Source organism: Triticum urartu, chromosome 7A, assembly GCF_056163025.1.
Source record: "Triticum urartu cultivar PI428250 chromosome 7A, HENAU_Tu73, whole genome shotgun sequence".
Taxonomy (NCBI): domain Eukaryota; kingdom Viridiplantae; phylum Streptophyta; class Magnoliopsida; order Poales; family Poaceae; genus Triticum; species Triticum urartu.
The window spans coordinates 287,661,442-287,686,305 of NC_141879.1; the positions used below are offsets into that span (position 1 = coordinate 287,661,442).

The following is a 24,864-nucleotide window of genomic DNA, read 5'->3' on the forward strand; positions in this document are numbered from 1 at the left end:
GTTGATAAGATCATTAAGAAAGTTGCTGGGTGGAGAGGTAGACTTCTTTCTTTTGGCAAAAGACTTATCTTAGTCCAAGCCTGTTTAGCCAGTATTCCATCTTACCTCATGGGTTTCATCAAGTTTCCCAAGTAGGCCATCAAACTTATCAATTCCCAACTAGCTCATTGCTTTTGGGATGATTATGAGGGCCACCACAAATACCACCTGACTGCCTGGAATTCCATTACCATGAGAAAGGAGTTTGGGGGCTTTGGGATTACTGACATTGGGGACATGAATTTGGCCTTATTAGCTTCTTGGATTAGTAGATACTATAACTCCGAGGGTAAAATTTGGAAAAATATTATTGATTCCAAGTACAAACCTCAGAGTAATATATTTGCTTGTCCCAATACTGGAGCATCCCCTTTTTGGAAAGGGGTGCTCTGGGCAGCTCAAGCTGCCAAGGTTGGCTTCTCTTGGAAGATTGGCAATGGCAAAAGGGTTAGATTCTGGGAGGATCATTGGTTTGATAATGCCACTCTGGTTACCCAGTACTGGGACCTTATGTTCTAACTAATGAGCAAAATGCCACCATTGATAAAATCTGGGACGGCAGTAACCTTAAGCTTACATTTCGGAGATGTTTCACCCAGGAACTTATGTCTCTATGGTTCGAGCTCTTGGAAATTGCCAGTTCAATCCAACTCACAGTAGAAGAGGACTCCCCATTTTGGAATATGAATTCCAAAGGAGTTTACTCTGTTAAATCCTTTTATAAGTTTCTTAATTTCAGGGGAGTGCTTCCTGTCGGTTCTCCTGCTATTTGGAAGATCAAAATTCCACCTAGAATTCAGATTTTTCTCTGGCTCTTAACTAACAAGAAGCTGCTAACCAGAGACAACTTGTGCAAAAGGCAGGATGTAGGTGACCCTACTTGTGTATTTTGCTCTGAACAAGAATCTTGTTCTCATTTATTTAGTACCTGTGTTGTTGCTGCTAAATTCTGGAAAGCCATCTGTGTCCTTACTGGGATTAATGAAGACATTAATATAATGTCCATCTCCATGTACTGGATCAGAGGAGATAGTTTTGCTGCGACTAATATTGTTCATGCAACCGGGCTGTGGGCAATCTGGAAAACTCGCAATGACATGGTTTTCAATAATGTTTGTTGGCCTGACTTGCAGGCTATCTGGCGAAAAACTGCATCAAATCTATCTACATGAGAATGCCTTTCCTCAGGGTGTGTCAAGGACAAGTTGGAGTGGGCCGCGAAAGAACTGGAGATGAAAGCGAGAAGCCCACCTCTGCTGTTGTGGCCAGATCCTGGCTGAGGCGTGGAGACACCTTTTGAAGTCCTTCCCTTTGAAGAACCTGCAGTTTCTAGCAGCTCTGCACGTTTAAAAAAAATGATGTTCTCTTGTTGTTGTCTAGGCTGGGGCGTATGTCACCGGAGTCCTTCTCTTTATGTCTGCAACTCTCTACTTTCTAGTTTTATTTGCTGCTACTGCGGCAGTCCGCCTGCTGTCCGCCGTAAACCTACCTTGTAAGACTTGTACTGGATTGCTGTTTCGTTTCTGAATGGAATGGAACAGGGACATAACCATTTTCTTCTAAAAAAAATATGTCACCTCAATTTTTCGGAGATGCTCGTAAGAGTAAGGGTGTACGTGGGTGTTCATAAAAATAAGTGTATGCGCGTATATATAAATGTTGTGTCCGTAATGTGTTCAGAAATAATATTAATAAGCGTCCCATACAAGAACGAAAAAAACTCTAGCGGCGTTGATTTAACAAAGCCGAACGCAACGGCCGTTGATTCCGGTCGCCGTGCCCCGTGCGTGGTGTTGCACGCGCGAAGCGAGTGGTGGAGGCTGGACGGCCACCGCGGATTTAATTTGCTCTATCCACTCTCTCCCGTCGACTCGTCCGTGGTCCTCTTCCCCGCCGTCGTCCTCCTCCTCCCCTTCCCCCTCCCCCTCTCCCTAATCCAATGGCTGCTGCTGCCTCTTCCTCGGCCTCGCCGCTTCTCCTCCCGTCAGGGCCGCGTGGCGCTAGCTCGAGGGCCTGGCTTCCCAGCGGCGGCGGCGGCGGCGGCAGGGCGTTCATCAGAGGTGGCAACAGCAGGGCGCCATGCTGCTGCAGGGCTGCCGCTGGCGGAGGAAGCGCGGCGCAATGCGGAGGAGCTGACGACGACAACGGTGGCGTGGTCACCCGGAGGGGCGTGGTCGGGGCGGTGGTTCTGGGGGTGTCGTCGTCCGCGTTATGCCTGCAGGCCGCGCTCGACGCCTTCGCCGGCGGGCTGCCGCCGGAGGAGAAGCCCAAGCTCTGCGACGCCGCCTGCGAGGCAGAGCTCGAAAATGTACGTTCGCCATGACAGCATCATAGGAATGCAGTATTCCGTTTGCTTGATTCATGCAGTATTTCCTGCAAAATCCATGGAATCAGGCCGCAAATTTTTCTCCTGCGTTTTCAGCTGCCTATGGTGACTACGGAGTCCGGTTTGCAGTACAAGGACATCAAAGTCGGGCAAGGGCCGAGTCCGCCCGTTGGCTTCCAGGTGCTCACCATTACCTCTTCTTTTTGCTCTCTCTTTCGACGATTGCCTGCCAACGCGTAAGCTTCTTGATCACCGTGTGTGTAGGTTGCTGCAAACTGCATCGCCATGGTGCCAAACGGACAGATATTCGACAGGTGAGAGATAACTGAGCTGAGCGCATTTGATGGGTGACAGACTGACCGTGCATTCAGCGTGCACATAATTGGTCAGTAACACTTCGTCCTCTTACCATGTCCTGGTGTTGTTGTGCAGCTCGCTGGAGAAAGGCCAGCCCTACATATTCCGTGTTGGCGCAGGACAGGTATTTACTGCAGGCTCTGATGCATTGCATGCCCCTCTTTTTTTTGGAAAGGGGAGTACCCTGGCCTCTGCATCAACCGATTTGCATGCCCCTCTGGAAGTGACGACTAAAATTAACCCACACAGCTGTGAATTGATCTGAACCTAGAAACACTGTTTATTGACAGTGCTCCGCATTCATCTTCATTGTTTTTTATATAGCTCACCATTCATGCCGAATGGTCTCGCCTTCATCTTCAAAGGATATAACCCTTTGTTTTAATAGTAGCACACCTAAATGAATTTCATGCTCATCTTTATCATCTGCAATTCTGGACTAACAAGCAGTTTTGCCTCGTTGCTTACCCTAGGAAATCTAAATTTGTCATATACTTACATATATGCAGTTCATAGCTTCAAAGTTTCAGATTTGGCATGGTGTTCTATCTTCTCATTCATATGTTTGGCAATGTCAGGTGATAAAGGGACTTGATGAAGGGATCTTGTCGATGAAAGTTGGAGGATTACGTCGGTTGTACATACCCGGTCAAGTAAGTAGTCTTGCCTTGTCAAGTTTAACAGAGCAATGCCGAAAACGAAACAAAACAAAACTAGCTGTTGTGCAAGAAAACTTTACCTTTTCCTCCAATGATCATGCGCTGTGTTTCTTCAGTCTGGGGTATCTGGACAGGATAGTGATGATTTCCCATCTTCTTGATCTGAGCAGTTAGCATTCCCTAAGGGCCTTACATCAGCTCCCGGGAGGCCAAGAGTGGCTCCGAGCAGCCCCGTCGTATTTGACGTCAACCTATTGTTCGTACCTGGTCTTGACGATGATGAGTGAAAGCATCATCTTGCATCTTTACAGGAGGCAACTGAAGAGAATGATTTTCTTTTTGTGAATTACCATGTGAGTAGAGTGACAATTGTTTTCGGCAGCAAAATATACAAAACTATGATGATTTGTATTAAGTGCATAGCAACCTTTGGTTGTGAATGGAATAATGTAGCCTTAGTGATATAAAGATATGTGCTAATCCTTCTACTCAATTGCCCAGTGTTTTATGTGGATATTTGGTGTGCATTTCAGTCATGTGTCAGATTCGCTCACCAAAAAAGGAACATGGAGCACCCAATAGAGCAGTTTCTTAATACATATCCTAGTCTTTCAATAAAAATTCATGGGTCTGTGTTTTTCCTTTTTGAGGGATCTGTGATTCCCTTTTACTTGCAAGGCATGTGGTTACGTGGAACCCTAGTCCCAAAACATGTGGTTTGCGCAATCAACTCAACTAGTATAAACGTACTCTGTTGGTGAACCTTTTTTAAATCACTAGTATAAATTACACTTGACAGATTGTCTTTGTTTCTTCTATGAATATGCTGCTAAATACGCATCATTTTGTATTCGAAGAATGCAGAGAGGACATTAAAACTTGCCAGTCACCAAAAGTGACCATGAATCCACGATGAAAAGGCCCCAGATCAAAACAAAGAAAACAATCTGTACATACAAAGGCCAGCGCATGAGATTAAGAAATGCAGCAGCATCTTCCTTTGTAAACCAGCTTCCTAATCAGATTGACAGCGCATCGACAAACCCGAAGAATCTGCATGAGTTGGTAACATTTTCCTTCAACAGACATCCGCACCTGTAGACCCCAGAAGTTCTCAAATCCGAAGAATCTGCATGAGTTGGTAACATTTTCCTTCAACAAACATCCGCACCTGTAGACCCCATAAGAACAGAACTATTTCTTCAGAAGGAAGACTCGACAACTGAACGTAACTTGAGCAGCCTTGAACCCTATATATAGGCTATATACTTGCTGGTGATCAATCTACACTTGGGTGATGCCCCACAACCCCCTGAATCCACCCGGCTCTGACAGATAGCATGAATTTTGCCTGGTGGGGGTTTTCGTTTCACGGTATCCCTGTGAAATTCCTGTATTCCAGACAGGAGCTCGATCAGTTGCCACTGCTCTCGGACCACCCACCAATCCACTGGTTCGGAGCGGAGATGGCCCGTTTCATCTTCGGGTTGGGTGGTGGTGCAGCAGAAGCCTGCTGCTGCAACAGCAGCTGCTGTGCTTGCAGTTGCAGCGGATGCAGCAACGGCTGCTGGTGCTGAGGGTGAATCTGCTGCATCTGGTGCAATGGCTGCATTGCAGCCTGGCCCTGAATGTGGAACATTGGCTGGTTCCCTCCGAAAGAGTGCGGCGGGGGTGGGCCGATCAAGTTCATCATTCCCCCAACGGTGTTGCCCATGTGGCTCGTCGCCATCTTCAGCCTTTGCAGCTCAGATTTCAGTGCGTCATTCAGAGCTGCAACAACAGCAGCAAATGGTAAGTTTTCGACGAAAAACCACAAAATGGTCATGACAAATTATCTTTCCTTCTTGTATGCGCCAGAGCGCCCCTCAAGCTGAGCAAGAAGTTCACAACACCTTTTAATCACCTTCTCCCCCACGGTGAACATGCAAGATTGTCTTACATTCATGGCAGAACGAAGAAGGTGAAAGACAACGAGTAACTGGAATTACTGACTTTACCATCTTGTAAGTGGATTTGTTGCTCCACGTTCTGCAGGCGCATCTTCAGTTCGCTGTTCTCGGTAGAGAGCCCAGCAGTGTCTCTCTGTGTCATTAACCAACGTGGCAAAGGGAGCAAGGTTAGCTATCTGAACAAGGTTAGCTATCGACTCATAATTAACACACCCTCAGTCATATCAAGCAAATTGTTTCTTCTCTCTGTTGTTAGCCATAACAGTGGGAACTGAGATGCAGACCACTACCTAGCAGCTAACAAGGTGGATAAAGCTACCTGACACAAACATAGGGATGATGGCATTGTCTACCTGTTGAAGGTAGCTAATGACATGCTTGGACAATTTTCATTATGATGGTGAAATTACATGAAATCTACAGGAGAGGGATACGCATGATCCGCATCCAAACACAAAAGGGTAATAGTATTCCTCTGTTAGATTTTCTAGTTAGTTCTAGTTCTTGCCGTATAAACAAGCATTATAGGTACCGATCAAAACAGATAGGTCAAGATATTCTTCCACATTTCTAAACATATTGGGAGAAGAGGAATAACAGAAGTTGAGGAGGGGCAGTTCTTACATGTAGAAGTGCCAGCTGGGTTGACAATGTTGTTGCTTCTGCATGCAGGGTTTGCACCTTCCGTTCAAGTTCAGAAATATACCGCATCTTCCTTTCTTTCGATCTGGCCGCCGATTGTCTATTAGCCCAAATCCTATCACATGAATTATGGAGACTAAGTAAACATAGATAATTAGGAACTTTTTGAACAGAAGGACTAACTAGGGTTAGTTGCCATTTTCTAGGTAAAGATTTGCCTGTTCTTCGGATCACATCGTGCATTTAGCTTATACTTATGGCTAGGAAGCATTTTCATCCGAGAGATTTTGACCTTAAAAACACCAGTTTGGCTACATGTCAGTCAGCTGAATTTCGAATTCGGGTCAGTCGATTTTGAATGGAGGAAGGAGAAGGAAGGGCCTCGCCAGAGAGAAGGAAGGGGCTCACCGTCATCGCCCCATTATCTATCTTAGGATTCAGGGTGCGGGCGGTGGTGGGGCTTTGCTAGAGAAAAAAAATTGGACGCGGGCGGGGCTAGAGGGATGGCCCGGGGCGGCGGCAAGACCGGCGGTGGGGGAGGTTAAGGGGAGGGCGGTCGCGGGCGGCGGCAGTAGGCAGCCCGGCCGGTGGCAGCAGTCAGCGGGAGGAGGATAAGAAAATGCAATCTGGAAAACGCATGGAGGAAGAAGACATAATGTGGGCCGTTCATTTTCCATCTAATGCTCCAAACTGATCCAGGATAAATCTTCTAATGTTCTATGTACTCCTAGTGACAAAAATGTTCTTATATTCTGGGACGGAAGGAGTATTTCGTTTCTTTTGACAGCATTTCAGACCCCTTTCATTCTTTGTTCATCCATATAACAGCTGTAAAAACTCGATAAGAAATAGCCTGGGATGAAAAAAATGTACTTATCAAATTGTGATGAACAGTGGATAATCCTACTGATGGAATTTCGCAAGAAGAGAAGATAAGAGACCAAACCTTTTTGCCTTCTTTGGGTCGACAAGCGCCAGTTCTGCGAGCTTTGCGTTGGACATTGCCTTCTTGGCCTCCACCGTCGACATCCCCTCCACCGACGGCGCCCCAAGCAGCTGCTCCGCGTCGAAAGAGCTCGACGCGTCCATGGAATGGCTGTGGTGATGGCGCGGCCTCGGCCCCGCGCCGGCGCCCGCCGAGGCGCACGACGACTCCGTCTCCGACGCCTCGCGCAGCTGCGCGTTGAGCTTCTCGGCGTCGAGGAACATGGAGAAGAACTCCTCCTCGTTCTCGTCCGACAGCGACGGCCCGTCCCCTGCGCAGCCCGGGACACCGAGGTCGAGGTCGTCGGGGAGGCCGATGATCTCGGAGTGCGCGCGGCGGTGACCGAGGCTGCGCGCGGGGGAGTCCGGCATGTGGCTGATGTCGCTCTCCGGAGGGCCCGTCGGCGACGGTGACAGCGACACCGACGGTTTCACTGGCGGCAAGCGATTGCCGCCGCCGCCATCCGGGGCCGGAGACCTGCTCATGTTCTTGGCTCCAAGAATCTCTCTTTAGATTATCCAACGTTCTTCTTGGATTACGGAGTTGAGAGAATGTGGTCAGGAATCGTGACGGAAACCGTTGAGGTCTGGAAGGCACTGCAAAAAGGACAAGATCTAAACAAACCCGTAAAGATCGCAGCATTTTTCTGTTATATCGATCACGCGAGGAAGAACAACAACCACCTTGGATTCAAACGAAGAGAGAAGAAGAGAATCCCTGGCCTATTCGTTCTGTTCATCGGCTTGCAGGTTGGACTCGCGTGCGCCTATTTTCCGGACGACGAACAGTGAAGAGGCCTGGAAAATCGCAGGGACACTCGTTAGGATTTCTATTTAAAACACACGGGGCATTGCACCGTTTATCTCGTGGAGATTGGGCCTTTGGTGGATGAGAGTGAAACCGTGCAAAATATATATAGGAAAACATGACGCCAACACGTTTTACTTGCAATGTAAGCTTAGCTTCATACACGTTTTGGCAAAAAGAGAGGTGTGTTGGAGGGCAACCCATAAACGTTTAGCATTTGTATCATGATGCACTTGTGGAAAGGATTAAGGTTGTACATTAACAAGTGTAAATACATGATGACAACAATGCAAAAAAGTACCAATTCGACCCAAAAATAATATGAATTGTAATTTGTTATTTACTAAATATGGAGAGTGCATTCAGTTTCTTAATGGGCACAACATTAATTGATTTGCATCAAGCTTATGTTACGGTACTTCTCCTTGGGGGGACATGACCTATACTTTAAGCCATTAGTTAACTTACTGCAAAGAACTTATGTTGTGATTCTATCGTATCTTGCAAATGATCATTTTTTTTGTATCAATGGGCATGCTTGTATTCTATTGTTTATATGCATGTGCTTTTCCTTGAAATTTGAAACACGATATAATTTTGATCAAATTTGAGAGCTGGACCACGAGAATGGCGTTTTGGCACATGAGAGCGCGCACTCCTGTTTTTAAAAATGTGTTTTAAACATATTTTGAAATGTCAAAAAAATCCAAACAAAAATTTGACGTCTACATCTCAATGTTGTACATGCTCATAAAGTCGTTTCACAAAAAAACGACAAGTTATGTGTCGCGTGTAAAAAAGACAAAATTCGGTGTTAAAAAGTGCTTTTCACAAGACATAATTTTTGTCTTTTTTACACAAGTCACAAAAAATGTCAGTTTTCTCCGAAACTTAATGTGCACACATATAATGTCGAGATGTATGTGCTGATTTTTTAATCTTTTCACACTTTGAAATATTTTTATCGATGGCAGGAGTGCGCGCTCCCAGAAGCACCAACAGATTTCCGGCTGGACCACCGTGTATTGAGAAACTGTTGCCTCTCGATTGTAACCCTATGCATTTGAAATAAAACTCTTTTACCATCGCAAAATAAAAACTCATATAGGATTAGTACAGTCCGTGTACATGGTTTCAGTGATATAATGTGAAAAGTCAAAAGTTATATATTAAACGTATACGTTTTCGTTTGTAATGACAATGTAACTTTTTCCCTGGACCCTTCCTCTCCGATAGGCGATATCTCGACGCACCACGTCGTCGTACCCCCTCCCTCCAGGAGTAGGCCACTGCCTCCTCATCCATTGTTGAAAATGTCAGCGCGGGGATGCTCCAATCTACTGGACAGAGCTGTAGCTTTCCCATTGTGGGGCTTTTATGTAGGTTTTTGCAGTCTGTCACTTCAACCCTTCCTATAGTTGCAGTTCCAACACACACAAAAAAATCTTATCTGGCGACGACTTCTTTTCTAGAGCGAAGGACAGAGTTGTAGCTTTCCCATGATGCCTTTTTGTCCATGGTTATAGCCAAGGTTGTCAGAATCGCGATTTTGAATCGGATCGGAGCTCTGATAATAGAATCGTAAATCGTAGAATCTTCACTACCAGGATCGTAGAAACGTAGATTTTATGAACTAAAATCGTAGAATCAGATGGGTAAATTTGGATCGTAAAGTCGTAGAATCGTATAACAGAATCGCGATTCTGACAACCTTGGTTATAGCACCCCGGCCACGGTCCCCGGTTTCTTCCCGTTACACCTAACAAGATCTAGACTGACCTCATAGATCAACGCTAGCCTTTCTAGCGCATTTTGTACTTATAATTGGGCGCACTCCAGAAAAACTTTTTGATCGGTTAGCCATTCTCAAATTATCTCAAGCCAAACACGCTTATAAACTAATAGTTCTTGAGATATGATTCCAGAAAAGAAGGGCAACATGTTAGTATGAGTAATCTACGATGCCTATTTATGTCATGATGTCACATATAACCCCCACTCAAAAGAATCGACATCCTCATGCCATGCCGTGTGCCATGACTAGCCACACGAATCATGCGCCACATGCCCACACCCTAACCCGCACATGTTCGTGTAACCGCGGGGATTGGCTCTAATACCACCTCTATCACAACCATCACTTCTTGGGCATTACACCTGACGGGATCTAGATTGGCCCCATAAGACCAACACTAGTCTTCCCTAGGTACTTTGTGCTCACTCATGTTCATCCAGGGAAACTTCTAGATCGATCATCCATCCTCAAATTACTTCAGGCCAAGCACACTTAATCTGCATGTTCTTTGAAGATGAGTTTCCAAAAAAGAAGGCGCACCTTCTTGATATGAGTAGTCTATCATTCTTATTTAGCAAGGACGTCACAATGTCTCTGATTTTGGAGCATCATTTGATGGAAGTGTGCCATTAACCCATTATGGAGGACAAAGATTGTCGACTCCCATGGATTTTGACGTAGTTTCTCCTATTTCCGGTGATCTTTATATTGCTGGTTTGGATAATAGTCATGTCTTTTTTAAAACAAAAGTTGAATATGTCCATATCTACTTTTATAACAATCACCGGATATTATTCCATAGGACCACAGCAGTTGCGTTATTCATTCACATACCACTAAAATCACCTGCTTGAAAGCCAATCTGGCATGTTGTGCCTACAAGGCAGGCCAACATTGAATTGTCCCGTGGATGTGAATTTGTTCACACATGTCAGCGTCCTTATTTTTCTTCTTCGTTGCTTGAGCATGCACCAATGGCCAACATCATGAGATGTGGTTCTATGAATTATTAGCACAAAGTTGTGGTTTTATAAAACAGAGTAAGAGTCCAAAGGCTTGGTGATGTGTTATAAGTTCCTCTCAACATGAGATTTTGTTCACTCTAAAAAAAATAAACATACGCTTTAATGGTATAAGATCATGCACTATGCGTGAACCAACAATTACTAAACTATTGAGACGGTCGTATGAAACATAACTAAAACAATTGGGTTCTTATTTGGAACTATTTTAAGTTTTTTTAGAAATATTTTTTTATGGTTATGCTTTCATAGTTGTACATAACATATTATACATAAGAATACAACTAAAGCTTAAATTGAAATAAAATAAAAATCTATATTCGAAGCAAATAGAGTACTTGTTTGCTTTTTTCAAGTTCACCTCATCAGCAAAACAGTCCAACTACGATAGATTAGGTCCAAAAAATTGCATTATAAATTCAAACTTTGAATAGACCCTCTCTCATTTTCAACTAAACAGATATTTGAACTTTAATGCATGATAAATTCGGAAGGATTTTTTTATAGCTGGACTTTAAAAAGCAGTGACGAACCCAAAATGAAATGGAGGGTGTGCACACTTTTAAAAAATGAGGTCTATATTCAATTGGCTTGGGTGAGCCTTGAAAATCAGCTAATTATTACATGGTAAAAAATATTTCCTAGAATTCTGGGTTTGCCATGACACACCCGGCACACCTGCTAGGTACGCGAGTGTTAAAATGTATGTAAAACCAACTTGCTTTTTGGGACGAGGAGCAAAATATAGTAGCTCCAGTATTTACTGTTAATCCATCTGGTATATTTTTAAAATATTTTTTCTGATTTACTCTTACATAAATTACAAAAGTATCTTGATTTCTGAGATCAAGCTTGCCACTATTTTCATGACACAAAGTTAATCTAACTTCATCATGAATGAAATAACACCTTGCCACCCGCAAAAAAGAAGAAGACATAACACATTGCCATTTACCACCACTTTCTCCACTTTTTTCCTGTGAACTTTAAAAACAAAAAGGCAAAGATAATGAAAAATCGCACTAAATGGCCCACACATTTTTCTTTGTGAAAAAGTGAGACACACTTCTTGCCCCAACCAGGCCCGGCCCAACGAAACCTCCTTAGTGCCACCACGAATGTGCACAGCCCAGGTCACCCCTTCCTCCCGTTTGCCGCCGGCGACGTCTCGCCGAGCACGGCGGCGGCCGAGTCGACGTTGGTGAGCAGGTACTCGTAGATCTTCTTCCTCAGCCGTTCTATCGTCTGCTCGGGCACACCGTTGGATGCAGTGGCGGGCGCTGCGGCGGCGACCTCCTCGTCGCCCGCGTCGTGGGGCGGAGGTTCCACCGCCACCGGGGGCGGCTTCCCGATCTCGCTGAGCCAGTCGTTGACGCGCTTCAGCTGCGGAAGCATCCTCGCCGCACGGTCGCGGTCCCATGGCGCAGCTGCCGCCACGTCGGCGTCAAGGAACCGCTCTACGAACTCCAGGAACCACCGCCTTGCCTCCTCACCGAGCCGCCTTGCGAGCTCGCCCCTCTCCTCCGCGCCGCCTCCCCTCTCCCACTCCAGCGGTGGGGCGGCCGTTGCCGCCGCCGCCGCCACGACATGGACCGGTCTCCCCTTCCCCTTCGCGGGCGACAGCCGCGACTTCGCTGGTGGCGATGCCTTCGTTGTCGCGGCCGGCTTCACCGACTCGTCGACGAGCACGACGGCCAGCGGGGAGGACGTATTGGCGGGGGGCGGCCTGAGGTTGTAGAGGGAGAAGGCGGAGAGGTCAGTGGCGAGACCGGCGCCCACCCAGGATACCGCGCGGCGGCGGCGCTCCGCTGCAACGGCAAGGGATTCCTCGTCGATGCTCGCGGCTTCGCTCACTGTTGATCGGTCCGGTGAAGTCGCTGTAGAGGTCGCTGCGGCAGCCTTAGCAAGCGAGTCAGCAACGACGGTGGCACGCGACATGGCTGAGTGCAGAGCGAGGAACTGCTCCACGGCAAGCTGCGGGTTCTGCTCCTCCGCCGTCGAGCTCACCTCGGCGTACGTGCTGCTCAGACCAACAAACAACAGTGAAGGTAATTAAGTTCTTACTGCATCAATTTTACACAGTACTAGTTCACATTTTGGTGAATTGTAATGTTGGTGTTACTGTAAAACTCTTACGTGAGCAGAGCTGGAGGTAAAAGAAAATACAATGCATTTGCTTTTAAAACAGTTAATATTTCTAGAGGAACATTACAGCAGCAAGTACAAGTAGGATGTACTTCTGAACAAGAATCAGCACACAGACACAGTGACACACACTCTGTGAAGATGAACACTGGCACATCCTTAGCTTTCTGCGACAAGAACATGTGGAGTGTAAGCTCCAAACATGTGCAGAAGTAATCACAAAGTCCGTGTATGGGTCAAAAGGGGAGAGGGAGCCAGCCAAGATGGTTGATGGCATCATTGCCGCATCCAAGCCAGCTAGTGCCAAGACATTTGCAACGTGTGAATTATTTTCGGAACCATGTGAGGTGTACATCGACAGATGTGGAGTATCAACTATCAAGGCTGTCAACGGTTAGAAGCCATGTGAAATTTGGATGCTACTACTATCTATAAATTGTTTCATATTGCATGCTCAAAGCATAACTTAACAAGGAGTAATATAGTAAAGTTGGATATAATTGCATATGGTGTACATTGTACTGGAAGAATTCATTTCTTGATTTTTTTTAGGACTTCCTAACGTCTTGTCAGCATCGACTCAATAAGAGCTAACATAGGTGCCAGCCTATGACTAAGGTGACATTTGAAAATATGAAGTGTTGAGGTACTGTCAGAGAAAGGAGGAATGGAACAGCTAAAAAAGATGGGCTAAAGCTGAATTTTGAAACGATAACTCTTCTTCCTAAGAAGACAGACGCGGTTCGCATTGAGCAGTTCAGACCTATATGTCTGCTTAATGTGAGTTTCAAAATATTCACCAAGGTCGGGACAAACAGACTTACGCAGATTGCGCACTCTGTGGTTAATCCGTCCCAGACTGCTTTCATGCCTGATAGAAACATCCTTGAAGGGGTTGTTGTCTTGCATGAAACGCTCCATGAAATCCACTCAAAAAAACTTGATGGCGTAGTTTTTAAAGTGGATTTTGAAAAAGCATATGATAAAGTTAAATGGCCTTTCCTTCAACAAGCTTTGCGTATGAAAGGTTTTGATCCGGCCTGGAGAAACCAGATTGATTCCTTTACGCAAAAAGGGAGTGTAGGGATTAAAGTGAATGACGACATAGGTCACTATTTCCAAACACACAAGGGGCTAAGGCAAGGAGACCCGATGTCACCGATCCTGTTTAACATAGTGGCTGATATGCTCACTATCTTGATAGGTCGGGCAAAGGATGCACGGCAGGTAGGTGGCCTGGTCCCACATCTAGTTGACGGAGGGATTTCCATTCTTCAGTATGCTGATGATACTATCATCTTTATGGAGCACGACTTGGCGAAAGCAAGAAACATGAAGCTGCTGTTATGCTTATTTGAACAATTATCTGGCCTCAAAATTAACTTCCACAAGAGCGAATTGTTTTGCTTTGGAAGAGCAAAGGATGACCAGGACACGTATAAACAATTGTTCGGATGTGAATTGGGCTCCTTACCGTTTACGTACTTAGGTATACCCATTCATCATCGTAAGCTGACTAACATTGAGTGGAAATGCATCGAGGATCGCTTTGAAAAGAAACTGAGCTGTTGGAAAGGGAAGCTCATGTCATACGGAGGACGATTGATTCTGATTAATTCGGTCCTTACCAGTATGCCTATGTTTCTCTTATCCTTTTTCCAGGTTCCGGTGGGAGTCAGGAAAAGGTTAGATTTCTACCGATCTCGATTCTTTTGGCAGAATGACGAGCTCAAACTAAAGTATAGGCTTGCTAAGTGGGATATAATCTGTAGGCCGAAGGACCAAGGGGGTTTAGGTATTGAAAATTTGGAAGTCAAAAACATATGTCTCCTTAGCAAGTGGCTATTTAAACTGTCGTCTGAGACGGAAGCTATTTGGGCACAGATTTTGCGTAATAAGTATCTTTATGCTAAAACCTTGGCTCAGGTAAATGTGAGGCCTTCCGACTCACCTTTTTGGAAGGGTTTGATGAGAGTCAAACAACTTTTTTTCAACAAGTCAAAATTTATTGTCGGGAATGGTGCCACTACGAGGTTTTGGGAGGATACGTGGTTTGGGGAGACTCCCCTTGCACTTCAATATCCTACTTTGTACAACATTGTGCGATGTAGAGAAGCCTACGTTGCAATTGTTCTACAATCCACTCCCCTCAATATTAGTTTTCGGAGGACGCTAGTTGGAAATCGTTGGGAGGCCTGGCTCCACCTTGTTAGACGTTTAATGGAGGTCCGGCTGACCCAGCAACCAGATCAGCTGTATTGGAAACTTACTAAGAAAGGTGTGTTCTCGGTTAAGTCTATGTATTTGGATGTCATTAACTCTAGCGTTGTCCCTTCCTCGATTCACGTTTGGAGAGTAAAGGTTCCCTTACGTATCAAAGTGTTTATGTGGTTTGTGCATAAACAAGTCATTTTGACTGTCATTTTGACTAAGGATAACCTGGCAAAACGCAACTGGATGGGCTCATCTAGGTGTAGCTTTTGCGATCATAACGAAAACATCAAACACCTCTTTCTCGATTGTCCGTTGGCTAAGATTCTATGGCGGTCGATTCATATTGCGTTTAATATTAATCAGCCCACCTCTATCAACATGTTATTTGGAACATGGCTTGATGGGGTTGATTCCGATACTGCAAGACACATTCGTGTTGACGTTTGTGCTTTACTTTGGGCAGTATGGAACTGCAGAAATGATTTAGTATTTAACAAATCAATAAACATTCACTTTTTGCAGGTTATCTTCAGGGCCACGGCATTCATCCGTATGTGGTCGCTACTCACTCCGACGGAGGCCAGGGAGCGTTTGATTACTGCGTCTACCCGATGGGAGATGGTAGCGCGGGATATTTTCAACCGGTTTGGATGGCGGTCATGTAATAGGATAGGCATGTAGGGCTCCTATTGTGTTTGCCAGCCGGTTGTGGCTTTGGGTTGTAGCTCTTTCGAGCTTTTTGTTTATCTTCGCACCTCGATACTTGGCGACTTTGTTACTGGACTTTATTTTTAATAATATGAGCCGGATGCATCTTTCTGATGCAGAGGCTGGGGTAAACCCCCTTTTCGAAAAAAGAAAAAAGAACAAAAAATTGGACTCTTGAAGGCAATTGACTTAGCAATGCCATGAATTGCTGTTAATTATATATGACCTCACTAAAATAAATTATGTAGTGAGAGGACAAAAATTACCTTAAACATCGAAGTAAGCTCTCTGCAGCAGAAGCTTCTTGCATGGCTTCAACCGCAGCCATTTGTGCCGCATCCCTGTATTTTAGAAGCTCCTGTAACAAAATATAATAAAATCATGAAGAACAAATACATAACGTAATGCATTTAACCACCACATACCAAACTGTTATCTAATCACACCCTCCTTGGCAAAAAATTGGTACATTGCTAGCAGGCAGTTCCATATTTGCATCATTCCATGGCTTAAATGAAATGAGAATATTTAGAGCAACAGCAAGATAAGACCTCAGCTTGTTAACATAAAAAGAAGTGAATATATTCGTATATTCACACATCAGTTGAAAAACTTCAATTGCGGACTTATTTATTTAGTAGATAACCATAAAAAACAGCATGCTCAAGGTGCCAGAAAGGTAGAAATGCTAGACGAGTATTAGCAGTTATTGATCATTTCAGTGAGCTATCCATACCTTTCCTAACTTAGCAAGTGATGGAGGAAGTGCCGTCCAGGAAGTGTTTGCATCCGTCAATTTTTTGTTATTTGCAGCAATCTTCACTAAATTTGTAATATTGGGGTTGCTTAAAACCCCAGACGTCCTTCTTATAGGAGAAAGATGCTTATTCACCATTCGGTCAGAATCATCTGAGGGAGCACTTGCTGTGCTCTTCCTTGGAGGAGTCTGAATCTTAGTGTCATCCTTGTGTGAGGGCTTCTCATCTGCTGGTGGTGGTGGTCTTCGTCTAGGAGTCTAGTCATAAAACAACAACTAATAACGCTTAGTAATTCTGAATACTGTATGGAGCTGGGCACTAAAATGAATAACGGCAAGTTCAAGCATTGGTGTGATCTAAACAATTCTTAGAAGGTAACCAAGATGTTCAGAAGATAATCTTCTAGATCCTATATCAGGAACGGTAGGCACAGATTAAACATGACACACGTATTCACCAAGTTAAGCGACAAGCATAGTGCAGCATACCGATGTGCTTCTAATCTCAGACTTCCTGTCAGCTTTGGCTCCCTTTGAATCTGAATTGGCCTTGACGTTTGCATCTGCCTTCCCTTCCCAGCTTCTTCTCAACGCCTTTGGTCCCGATTCAAGACTTAACAGAGTGTTACTAAGGGAGTTGCCTGCAGAGGACTTCCTCCCTGCTGTAGTAACCTTCAACACAGAAGCTGCTTTTTCTAACAAGGATAACTTTGCTGGTGATGACTTGTCTGCTCCTTTCACTTTTGTTCTCTGCTTCATGTCATTTGAGAATCTTTCAAATGATGCAGGTAGAGAATGTACACTGGTAGGCGATGAAGGTGTCGACCTAGGATTGTTTGACTTCACCTTTGAGGTAACCACTTCCTTCTTGTCGAAAAGGCTGGCCAGCGCTTGTTTCGAAAGCGAAGAGTTCGACTTGGTCAGCTGCGGTTTCTTGCTTTCCGTCCCGTTGCTCTTCACAGAAGCATTTAGTTTCTCCAACTTGCTCTGCTCTTTCTCTAGTGACAAGGCCCCTGCATCCTTGGAACCGTTGGCGGGTGGTTGTGCCTTTTTCTCGCCAAGAAACTTGGAGGAACTAGTCATGACAAGATCTTCGGGAGTGCCGACGCACGCATGTCGGCCAGGAACTGGCCTGACTCCCCTCAAGATAGGCACCGGGGTGGCGGCCTCCAGACGGTCTACATGGATGAACTGCCCCAGCTGAATGGTGTCGCTCAATATGAGATCATGCTGGTCCTCCGGCAGGGAAACGTAGGTCGCGTGCGAGGAATCAGACACCTTGAGGTAGAACCCCTGGTTGGTGAAGAGGTCGCTGCCAGCAAGCGCGGGAACAATGCTGACGACCTGAAGAAGGGAGGACCGGTGCTCGCCTGCGACTTTGACGTCGCTGTTCATGTGCTGCAGGAGCTTGAGGAGGACCCCGGGCACAAGCGACGCCATTGCCGTAGCTCCCAAAGCACATCAGCTGCACATGATTCAGCACAACTCAGAAACGGCGATCATTGTCTTATACAAGAAAAAAAAACATGGATGACTGGAGAGAAGTGGAACTGGAAAAAGCGAGAAAATGGTGATGAGTCACTGGCAGACAACCTGGGCTATATATCCTACCAAAAGGGAAAGAAGGATCTCTCCAACTACCAAATGCAATAAAGGTTCCAGCTTTGTACTCCTTCCGTCCGGAAATACTTGTCACCAAAATGAATAAAAGGGGATGTATCTAGATGTATATTAGTTCTAGATACATCCTTTTTATCTATTTTGATGACAAGTATTTTCGGACGGAGGGAGTAGATGGCTTAATCCAAACTACTACTAACAAGTGTGTACTGCAAATCCTTTATAGGCTCACAATGAACACACACAAGTACTGTACCCAGTGGCCAGTGAAAAACACAGGAAGGATAGTGAAGTACAGTAGAAAACCATGCACTGCCGTTTGCTGAACCAGGAAAGCACAGAAGAACTCAAGTTGAGGAAAAATGGGAAGATTGGTGCACCCACCCACCCAACATTGCTAGTACTAGTACTAGCTGAAAGGAAGTAAAGCAGCACATAAATGGCAGCAGCTGTTGCTGCAAGGGGTGAGGGCTGGAGGGAGAGTAGGTACGGTGCTGTTTTAAGGAAGGGGTTTGATTGATTGATTCGATTCAGTGACAGTGGGAAGATAAACAGGAGCATAAATGAGCAGATCCAGCAACACAGTCAAAGCGGCCCTATCTCCCATCCCATTCCCAGCCCAGAACTGCATATAAACAAAGCGAGGTAAAAAGGAGAGGATTAAGCAGCGAATCTTGAGCAGAACAAGTGGCTATGTTGAGACTTGGCAGCCAGGATGGAGCTGCATAGGAGTAACAGCACATGGCAAATGCTGTGTGATGTGATGTCCCAGAATCGAGATAAATAGAAGCAGTCTCTCTCTCTCTCTCTCTCTCTCTCTCTCTCTCTCTCTCTCTCTACAGCTTGCTAGGCAATCACCCATGAGCAAATATTGAGGGGAGGAAGAAGTGGAAAAAGCAAAGATGGAAGCAATACAAGAAGATGATATACTAGTACATAAATAAATCCTGCTTTGCAGAATAATAGAAAGAAAGAGGCGAGGAAGAGAAGACATGTTCAGTTGTTGACACACGCACCTCTTGAGGGAAGCCTGGTGAATCCCGTGAGGCCACAGGTGACAGGACTCCTCTTTTCCTCCTGGTTGAGCTCTTCTTCCCGTGAAGAGGAAGAAGGGAGGATGGGTGTATGTGAGGAAGAAGAAGGCGCGGCGGAGAAGACGACTGGCTGATTCCTCTCGTGCCTGCGGTCCTCCCTCCTATGGCTATGGAAGAGAGGAGCGAGGGAGGCGGCCTGCTCTGATCAGGGAAGCTCCGCTCGATCGCTCGCTCGGCTTGTCACATCCAAGAATCCCCGCCCGTTGGCCCTTGCGCGCGCGGCTGTGCCAAGAGAGGAAATGGCGCTTCTGCCTCTCTCTCTCTGTCTCTCTCTCTCTCTCTCTAAATGTGAGGGGGGGGGAGAGAAGGTGGCGACTTCTTCGAGCTGAGCCTGCGCGCGCACGCGGGCTGCGAGCAGTAGCGGCAGCGGCAGCGGCAGCAGGAGCAGGCACAGAGAAAGAGGGAGCAGTACAGTGGCTGGCGTGCAAAAGCGCTGTGTGTCTAGGAGATCGTATCGTAGCCATGCTGGGACCGGGGAGTCAGTCAGTGGGTGTGGTTAAGAGCATCTCCAGCCGTTGGCCTCCCCAGAAAGCATTTTTTCCGCCTATTGGGGGGCTGCCGGCGAAAACTTCGGTCTGGGGTAGAATTTTTTCCACTGTTGCGCCCCCAGAGCTCCATCGACAGGCTTCTCTGACAAGACAGGGATCATTCATTCTCCCATCCCTCCTCTCCTCCATTCCTTCAAGCAAGAAACAAACAACAAAGCTCCATCACCAAGAAACCACCACCGAGTTGCTTGTCGGAATCAATGGCGACCATCAAGAAGAGGGAGATGGTGTTCTTCAACGTGGAGGTTGCGCAGTCCCCGTCGCTGCCCGGCGAGTGCAGCCTGCTGGAGTTCGCCGCCATCCTCGTCTGCCCGCGCCGCCTCGTCGAGGTCTCCAGCTACTCCACCCTCATCCGCCCGGACGACGCCGGCGCCGATGGTGGCGTCCTCTCTGCCTCCTCCGGCGCACCCTCGTTCGAGGACGTCTTCCCGGACATCTTCGAGCTACTGGACGACCGCGTGTGGGCGGGCCACGGCATCCGGCGCGTCGGCTGCCCGCGCATGCGCGACGCCTTCGCCGCCTTCGGCCTGGGCGCGTCGGAGCCCGTGGGCGTCGTCGACTCGCTCGACGTGCTCCTCGCGCAGGGCGCGCAGGGGTGTTTCGGGCCGGCCGCCGCCGGGGACGACGGCCAGGAGAAGGACGAGGAGGCGGCGGCGGCCCTGGCGGAGCACTTCGGCATCGGCGCACGGCGGGCGCGGGGGCTCCGGTGCCTGGACGGCGCGCGCGTGAGCCTTGAGATGCTGGGACACCACGAAGGAATGAAATTTTTTCCACGGCGGCGGCGGCCCCCCGCGCCCGCGCGGGGACAGCGGCGGCGGCAGCGAGGGCCAAGCGCGAGGAGGATGCGGGGCGGCAAGCTCGGCGGGTCCGGCGCGGCTGGACGTCGTCGGCGAGGCGTTCTGTGCGGGCGGGAGTTGATGGGGGAGAGAAAGAGAAAAGAGATCACGTGGATGGGTCCAAAGGAAAAGTGAGGAGAGAGGGAGTGGGAGGTTGACAATGGGACCAAAGCAACTAAAGTAGTCTCTCTCCTCCCCCAGCTGCCCCCCGGAATCCTGGGAATAGGATGGAAGCGCCGGCCGTAGTTTTGGCCAAATCCAGCGATATTTGTGCTTCTGGGGATGCGAGTGGAAACATTTTTGACCGCCAGCGCTGGAAAAATGCTCTTGAAGGCCTTTCTGAAGAGACGGGTGAAGATGCTCTAAGGTGGGGCGTCGCTTTCCTTTTCATGGGAGGGGGCAAACCAGAGAGTTCCCAGAACAAGCTCTACGTGCATGGGTAAAAATATTTTCCGTTGTTACGACACCAGCGGCTCGAGGAACTCTCACGCGCTTTTCATGAGATGTGTCAATTATGAGCAGCGTGACAGGCGCACGCGCATGCGGAGCATGGAGGCAACGCTACTCCCCAACAAGTCTTTCAAGACCTCTATTTGTTCCACTTCCTTGGACAATGTAAGACAATTTTTGTGTCCCGCGTCCTCGTTTCTTACATAATACTTCCTCCGTCCTATAATGTAAAACGTTTTTTAATACTATACTAAAATCAAAAAATGTCTTATATAATGCGGAAGGAGTACTTTCTCCGTGCGTAAATAAATGTACGTACATCTAGACTTTGTCCTAAATCAAAGTTTTAAACATTGACCAACTTTATAGAAAAAAGTAACAACATTTATGACGCTAAATTAGTATTGCTAGATTCGTTTTGAAATGTAGTTTTATAATGTATCAATTTGTTGTCATATGTGCTAGTACTACTCATTTATATAAAGTTGGTCAAAATTTTAAAACTTTGACTTAGAACAAAAGCTAGATGTACACTTATTTACGGACGGAGGGGTACGCTTGCTAACGGCAGTTAAAATTAGTTTGGTCAACGGCCCAACGGCGTGTGCACAACCCAACTTGATTGGATTCATTGCCGACACTTTACACTGGTTTGACTTTAGAAACCAAACCACCAATCCACTATTACAGACGCATTGACTCTGGCTGCGAGTGCGCATGCCTTTCATTATCCATGTTACAGGAAAAAAATTCCACCATTTTTAACGGATCAGGAATATTTCTGTAGATTCTGCACAGCTGCATAATCCAAGGCATGATACAGAAAGACGGACAGGGTTGCCCCCATGCATCTGCATTTCGGTCAGCGTTGGGAATAATAATGCAGTCGCTGCCTCGATGATAGTACTAGCCGATAGGGATCTCGTAACCAGTGTATAATATGCACACGCATATGCACTGCCGGTTGGTAAACCAGTTGCCTGACTATTTTTATGCATCGTCCAAACTAACAGCTAAAATCCATGCATGCTCATGTGTTGGATAACAGTTCAAACTTTTTTTTAAAACTGATAACAGTTCAAACTTACTTGGTTAAATTCAGCCATGCATGGAGTCCCTCGCTGATTAATTTATGCCAGTAGTACTAACTCACTTTTTAAATGTTTACAGTACTGGCTTACTTGAAAGGTAAGGAACAAACTCCACTTTTCCCCTCGTAACTGGAAATGAAAACGTGTGATACTGAACCCAAGTGCTCGAAGAAACAAAAAGGTGGCCTCGGTTGAATTAGCTCTCACAGTGCACCAGCAGTAGTAGTTTTGTACTGGTGAGTGTTCCATTCCATTAATCTAATCCAGGGATTTGCTAAATCTGTAAAGGCACCACTAACCCTCCAAATCTGCTTACATGTAGATCCAGGTTTCTCTAATTAAGTGCCTGACTGATTCAAATGTGCAATAGTACCTAATCACGATGATCCTCAGTATGCACCACAATAGAGCCCTTGACAGAGAAAGTTAATCACCACATGTAAAAATTAATTTTTGATGAAACATTATGGTCCATGCAGATGCAGGTACCCATGGCGGGGAGGATGATATATTGAGAGATGGCAAACCAAGTAGGTTCATAGGATAGAATTATCGTAGGAATAGGAATTTTGTAGGAAATGAGATGACATGTATCTCAAATCCTATGAATAGGAATAGGATCCTATGAGTAGGAATAGGAAACGAGATGTCATTTGGTTGACATCAAAGTAATTTTTTCATTGAGTCTAGGCTCATTTTTATTTTTCTATAAAATGTGAAGAATAGGAACCAATCCTATGTAGGAATAAGAATCCATTCCTATGAACCAAATGGCTCTAAAGGAAAAAAAATCCTATAAAAAATCATATCCTCTAGAATTCCTATGAAATTTTTCCAAACCACAAACCAAGTTGTGCTTACTGTCAACTGGCCGAAGCCGATGCATGCATGCAGGTGTAGGTGCAGGTGCATCCAGATCATCACAGAGGTGAGCATGTGCTTTGTCTCAGCCTCCACTCGCCTATTCTATTCCTCATCTGAATAAAAACCAATTTATTCTTGGAAGCATTTTCCTGTAATAAATCCAAGTATCTTGTACTACTAGCAGTACCATTCCGTTTCTTTTTCTTGGAACAGCGGTGTGTGTTGATACATACGCATGTGGCAGCTTGCACAGGATGTCGGCGCCAACGTGGGCAGACCAGAAGAGGTTCATGGCCGGCCCCATCTCACTCTCACAAGGGTGACAAATCAGCATCACCCTGCTGGAGACAACGATGCCCAGATTTATCTGATCTGATCTGCGCAACCGAGGCCAATGGAATCACTCGGTGATTACCGCTGCAAAATTATCGTGATTATCACGGAGTACAAAATTCCTACAACTACTTACAAGAGAGCTGCACGCACGGATCTGTGTACTGGTAGATCTTACGAAATTCCTGCGTCGGCCCCATGGTCAGTCGGCAGCTGGGCACACTCATCACTGGATTTAGATCGCGCTACACTCTCACATGTGTGTGGGGGCGTATGGTTTCTTCCCCGGTGACCACGGTGTCATCTGTAAACATATGGGTCATGCGGGGTCGCAGACAGAGTAGCCGTCCCATGATGTATGGCCGCATGATAACTGTTCCTGCCGCAGCCTTCCCTGCCTGAACGTGAAATGCAGAGGCGGAGATGTACCTGTACCGCAACATTTTTCCTCTTTGAATTTATTGGCTTCACATGAAATAAATACTTCTGTTGATCTAGAGGTGGCTGTATTTTTTTTGCAGGGAATTTGAGCTTTATTCAAATAAACGCATTCGCTGGGCAATCAGGCAGAAGGCTGCTGATCAGGAAGCCACGGTCAGTCTCTAGCACTACATGCGAAAACCCTCCGAGACTTGCAAATATTGAAGGAAATATGCCCTAGAGGCAATAATAAAGTTATTATTTTATATTTCCTTATATCATAATAAATGTTTATTATTCATGCTACAATTGTATTAACCGGAAACTTGATACATGTGTGGATACATAGATAAAACACTGTATTCCTAGTAAGCCTCTACTACACTAGCTCGTTAATCAAAGATGGTTACGTTTCCTAACCATAGACATGTGTTCTCATTTGATGAATGTGATCACATCATTAGAAGAATGATGTGATGGGCATGACCCATTCGTTAGCTTAGCATGTTGACCATTCAGTTTTATTGTTATTGCTTTCTTCATGTCATATACATATTCCTTTGACTATGAGATTATGCAACTCCCAGACACGGGAGGAATGCCCTGTGTGCTATCAAACGTCACAACGTAACTCGGTGATTGTAAAGATGCTCTACAGGTATCTCCGAAGGTGTTTGTTGGGTTGGCATAGATCGAGATTAGGATTTGTCACTCCGAGTATCGGAGAGGTATCTCTGGGCCCTCTCGGTAATGCACATCATCAGAAGCCTTACAAGCAAAGTGACTAATGAGTTAGTTGTAGGATGATGTATTACGGAACGAGTAAAGAGACCTGCCGGTAACAAGATTGAACTAGGTATGAAGATATTGACGATCGAATCTCGAGCAAGTAACATACCGATGGACAAAGGGAATAATGTATGTTGTCATAACGGTTCGATCGATAAAGATCTTCGTAGAATATGTAGGAGCCAATATGAGCATCCATGTTCCGCTATTGGTTATTGACCTGAGAGGTGTCTTGATCATGTATACATAGTTCTCGAACCCATAGGATCTGCACGCTTAACATTCAATGATGATTTTGTATTATATGAGTTATGTGATTTGGTGACCAATGTTGTTCGGAGTCCCGGATGAGATCACGGACATGACGAGTAGTCTCGAAATGGCCGAGAGGTAAATATTCATATACATGACGAT

General features: G+C 45.9%; 4 protein-coding genes across 7 annotated transcripts; 2 read left to right on the top strand and 2 right to left on the bottom strand.

Annotated features, from left to right (window-relative positions):
- Positions 1–1,823: 1,823 nt before the first annotated feature.
- On the top strand, positions 1,824–3,869 carry LOC125523608 (FKBP-like peptidyl-prolyl cis-trans isomerase family protein). The gene is made up of 6 exons (XM_048688635.2): positions 1,824–2,347; positions 2,462–2,545; positions 2,630–2,679; positions 2,798–2,846; positions 3,301–3,375; positions 3,552–3,869. The coding sequence occupies exons 1-6, from the start codon at positions 1,979–1,981 to the stop codon at positions 3,666–3,668; spliced, it is 744 nt and encodes a 247-aa protein (XP_048544592.1). The 5' UTR covers positions 1,824–1,978; the 3' UTR covers positions 3,669–3,869.
- Positions 3,870–4,650: 781 nt separating this feature from the next.
- Positions 4,651–7,842, bottom strand: LOC125523606 (transcription factor RF2a). Of its 3 annotated transcripts, none has more exons than XM_048688633.2 (5): positions 7,641–7,842; positions 6,919–7,553; positions 5,955–6,087; positions 5,379–5,463; positions 4,651–5,151 (listed from the first exon to the last, which is right to left on the bottom strand). In XM_048688633.2, the coding sequence occupies exons 2-5, from the start codon at positions 7,440–7,442 to the stop codon at positions 4,796–4,798; spliced, it is 1,098 nt and encodes a 365-aa protein (XP_048544590.1). In that variant the 5' UTR covers positions 7,443–7,553; positions 7,641–7,842; the 3' UTR covers positions 4,651–4,795. The 3 variants fall into 3 exon arrangements, with proteins under 3 accessions (XP_048544590.1, XP_048544589.1, XP_087390277.1); XM_048688632.2 differs by having other exon boundaries at positions 6,919–7,571; XM_087534151.1 differs by lacking the exon at positions 7,641–7,842 and having other exon boundaries at positions 6,919–7,634.
- A 3,520-nt stretch (positions 7,843–11,362) lies between these two features.
- On the bottom strand, positions 11,363–19,502 carry LOC125523605 (protein CORTICAL MICROTUBULE DISORDERING 2). Of its 2 annotated transcripts, XM_048688631.2 has the most exons (6): positions 19,042–19,502; positions 17,252–17,870; positions 16,895–17,155; positions 16,385–16,663; positions 15,915–16,006; positions 11,363–12,601 (listed from the first exon to the last, which is right to left on the bottom strand). In XM_048688631.2, the coding sequence occupies exons 2-6, from the start codon at positions 17,843–17,845 to the stop codon at positions 11,716–11,718; spliced, it is 2,112 nt and encodes a 703-aa protein (XP_048544588.2). In that variant the 5' UTR covers positions 17,846–17,870; positions 19,042–19,502; the 3' UTR covers positions 11,363–11,715. The 2 variants fall into 2 exon arrangements, with proteins under 2 accessions (XP_048544588.2, XP_048544585.2); XM_048688628.2 differs by having other exon boundaries at positions 16,895–17,870.
- An 82-nt stretch (positions 19,503–19,584) lies between these two features.
- On the top strand, positions 19,585–21,109 carry LOC125523607 (protein NEN4-like). Its single transcript, XM_048688634.2, has one exon. The coding sequence runs from the start codon at positions 19,868–19,870 to the stop codon at positions 20,636–20,638; it is 771 nt and encodes a 256-aa protein (XP_048544591.2). The 5' UTR covers positions 19,585–19,867; the 3' UTR covers positions 20,639–21,109.
- The last annotated feature ends 3,755 nt before the right edge of the window (positions 21,110–24,864 follow it).

Bases quoted from the DNA above. Each gene is read 5' to 3' on its own strand.
- LOC125523606 (XM_048688633.2), bottom strand. From the start codon at position 7,442: ATGAGCAGGTCTCCGGCCCCGGATGGCGGCGGCGGCAATCGCTTGCCG. The intron at 6,088-6,918 runs GTTTGGTCTCTT...TTCATGTGATAG, and splicing joins GACCCAAAGAAGGCAAAAAG to GATTTGGGCTAATAGACAAT. The intron at 5,152-5,378 runs GTAAAGTCAGTA...CTGTTGTTGCAG, and splicing joins ACAAATCCACTTACAAGATG to CTCTGAATGACGCACTGAAA.
- LOC125523605 (XM_048688628.2), bottom strand. From the start codon at position 17,845: ATGGCGTCGCTTGTGCCCGGGGTCCTCCTCAAGCTCCTGCAGCACATG. The intron at 16,664-16,894 runs GTATGCTGCACT...TTTTATGACTAG, and splicing joins CTGAGATTAGAAGCACATCG to ACTCCTAGACGAAGACCACC. The intron at 12,602-15,914 runs GTAATTTTTGTC...TGGTCTGAGCAG, and splicing joins AGCTTACTTCGATGTTTAAG to CACGTACGCCGAGGTGAGCT.
- LOC125523608 (XM_048688635.2), top strand. From the start codon at position 1,979: ATGGCTGCTGCTGCCTCTTCCTCGGCCTCGCCGCTTCTCCTCCCGTCA. The intron at 2,680-2,797 runs GTGAGAGATAAC...GTTGTTGTGCAG, and splicing joins AACGGACAGATATTCGACAG to CTCGCTGGAGAAAGGCCAGC. The intron at 2,847-3,300 runs GTATTTACTGCA...TGGCAATGTCAG, and splicing joins TCCGTGTTGGCGCAGGACAG to GTGATAAAGGGACTTGATGA.
- LOC125523607 (XM_048688634.2), top strand. From the start codon at position 19,868: ATGGCGACCATCAAGAAGAGGGAGATGGTGTTCTTCAACGTGGAGGTT.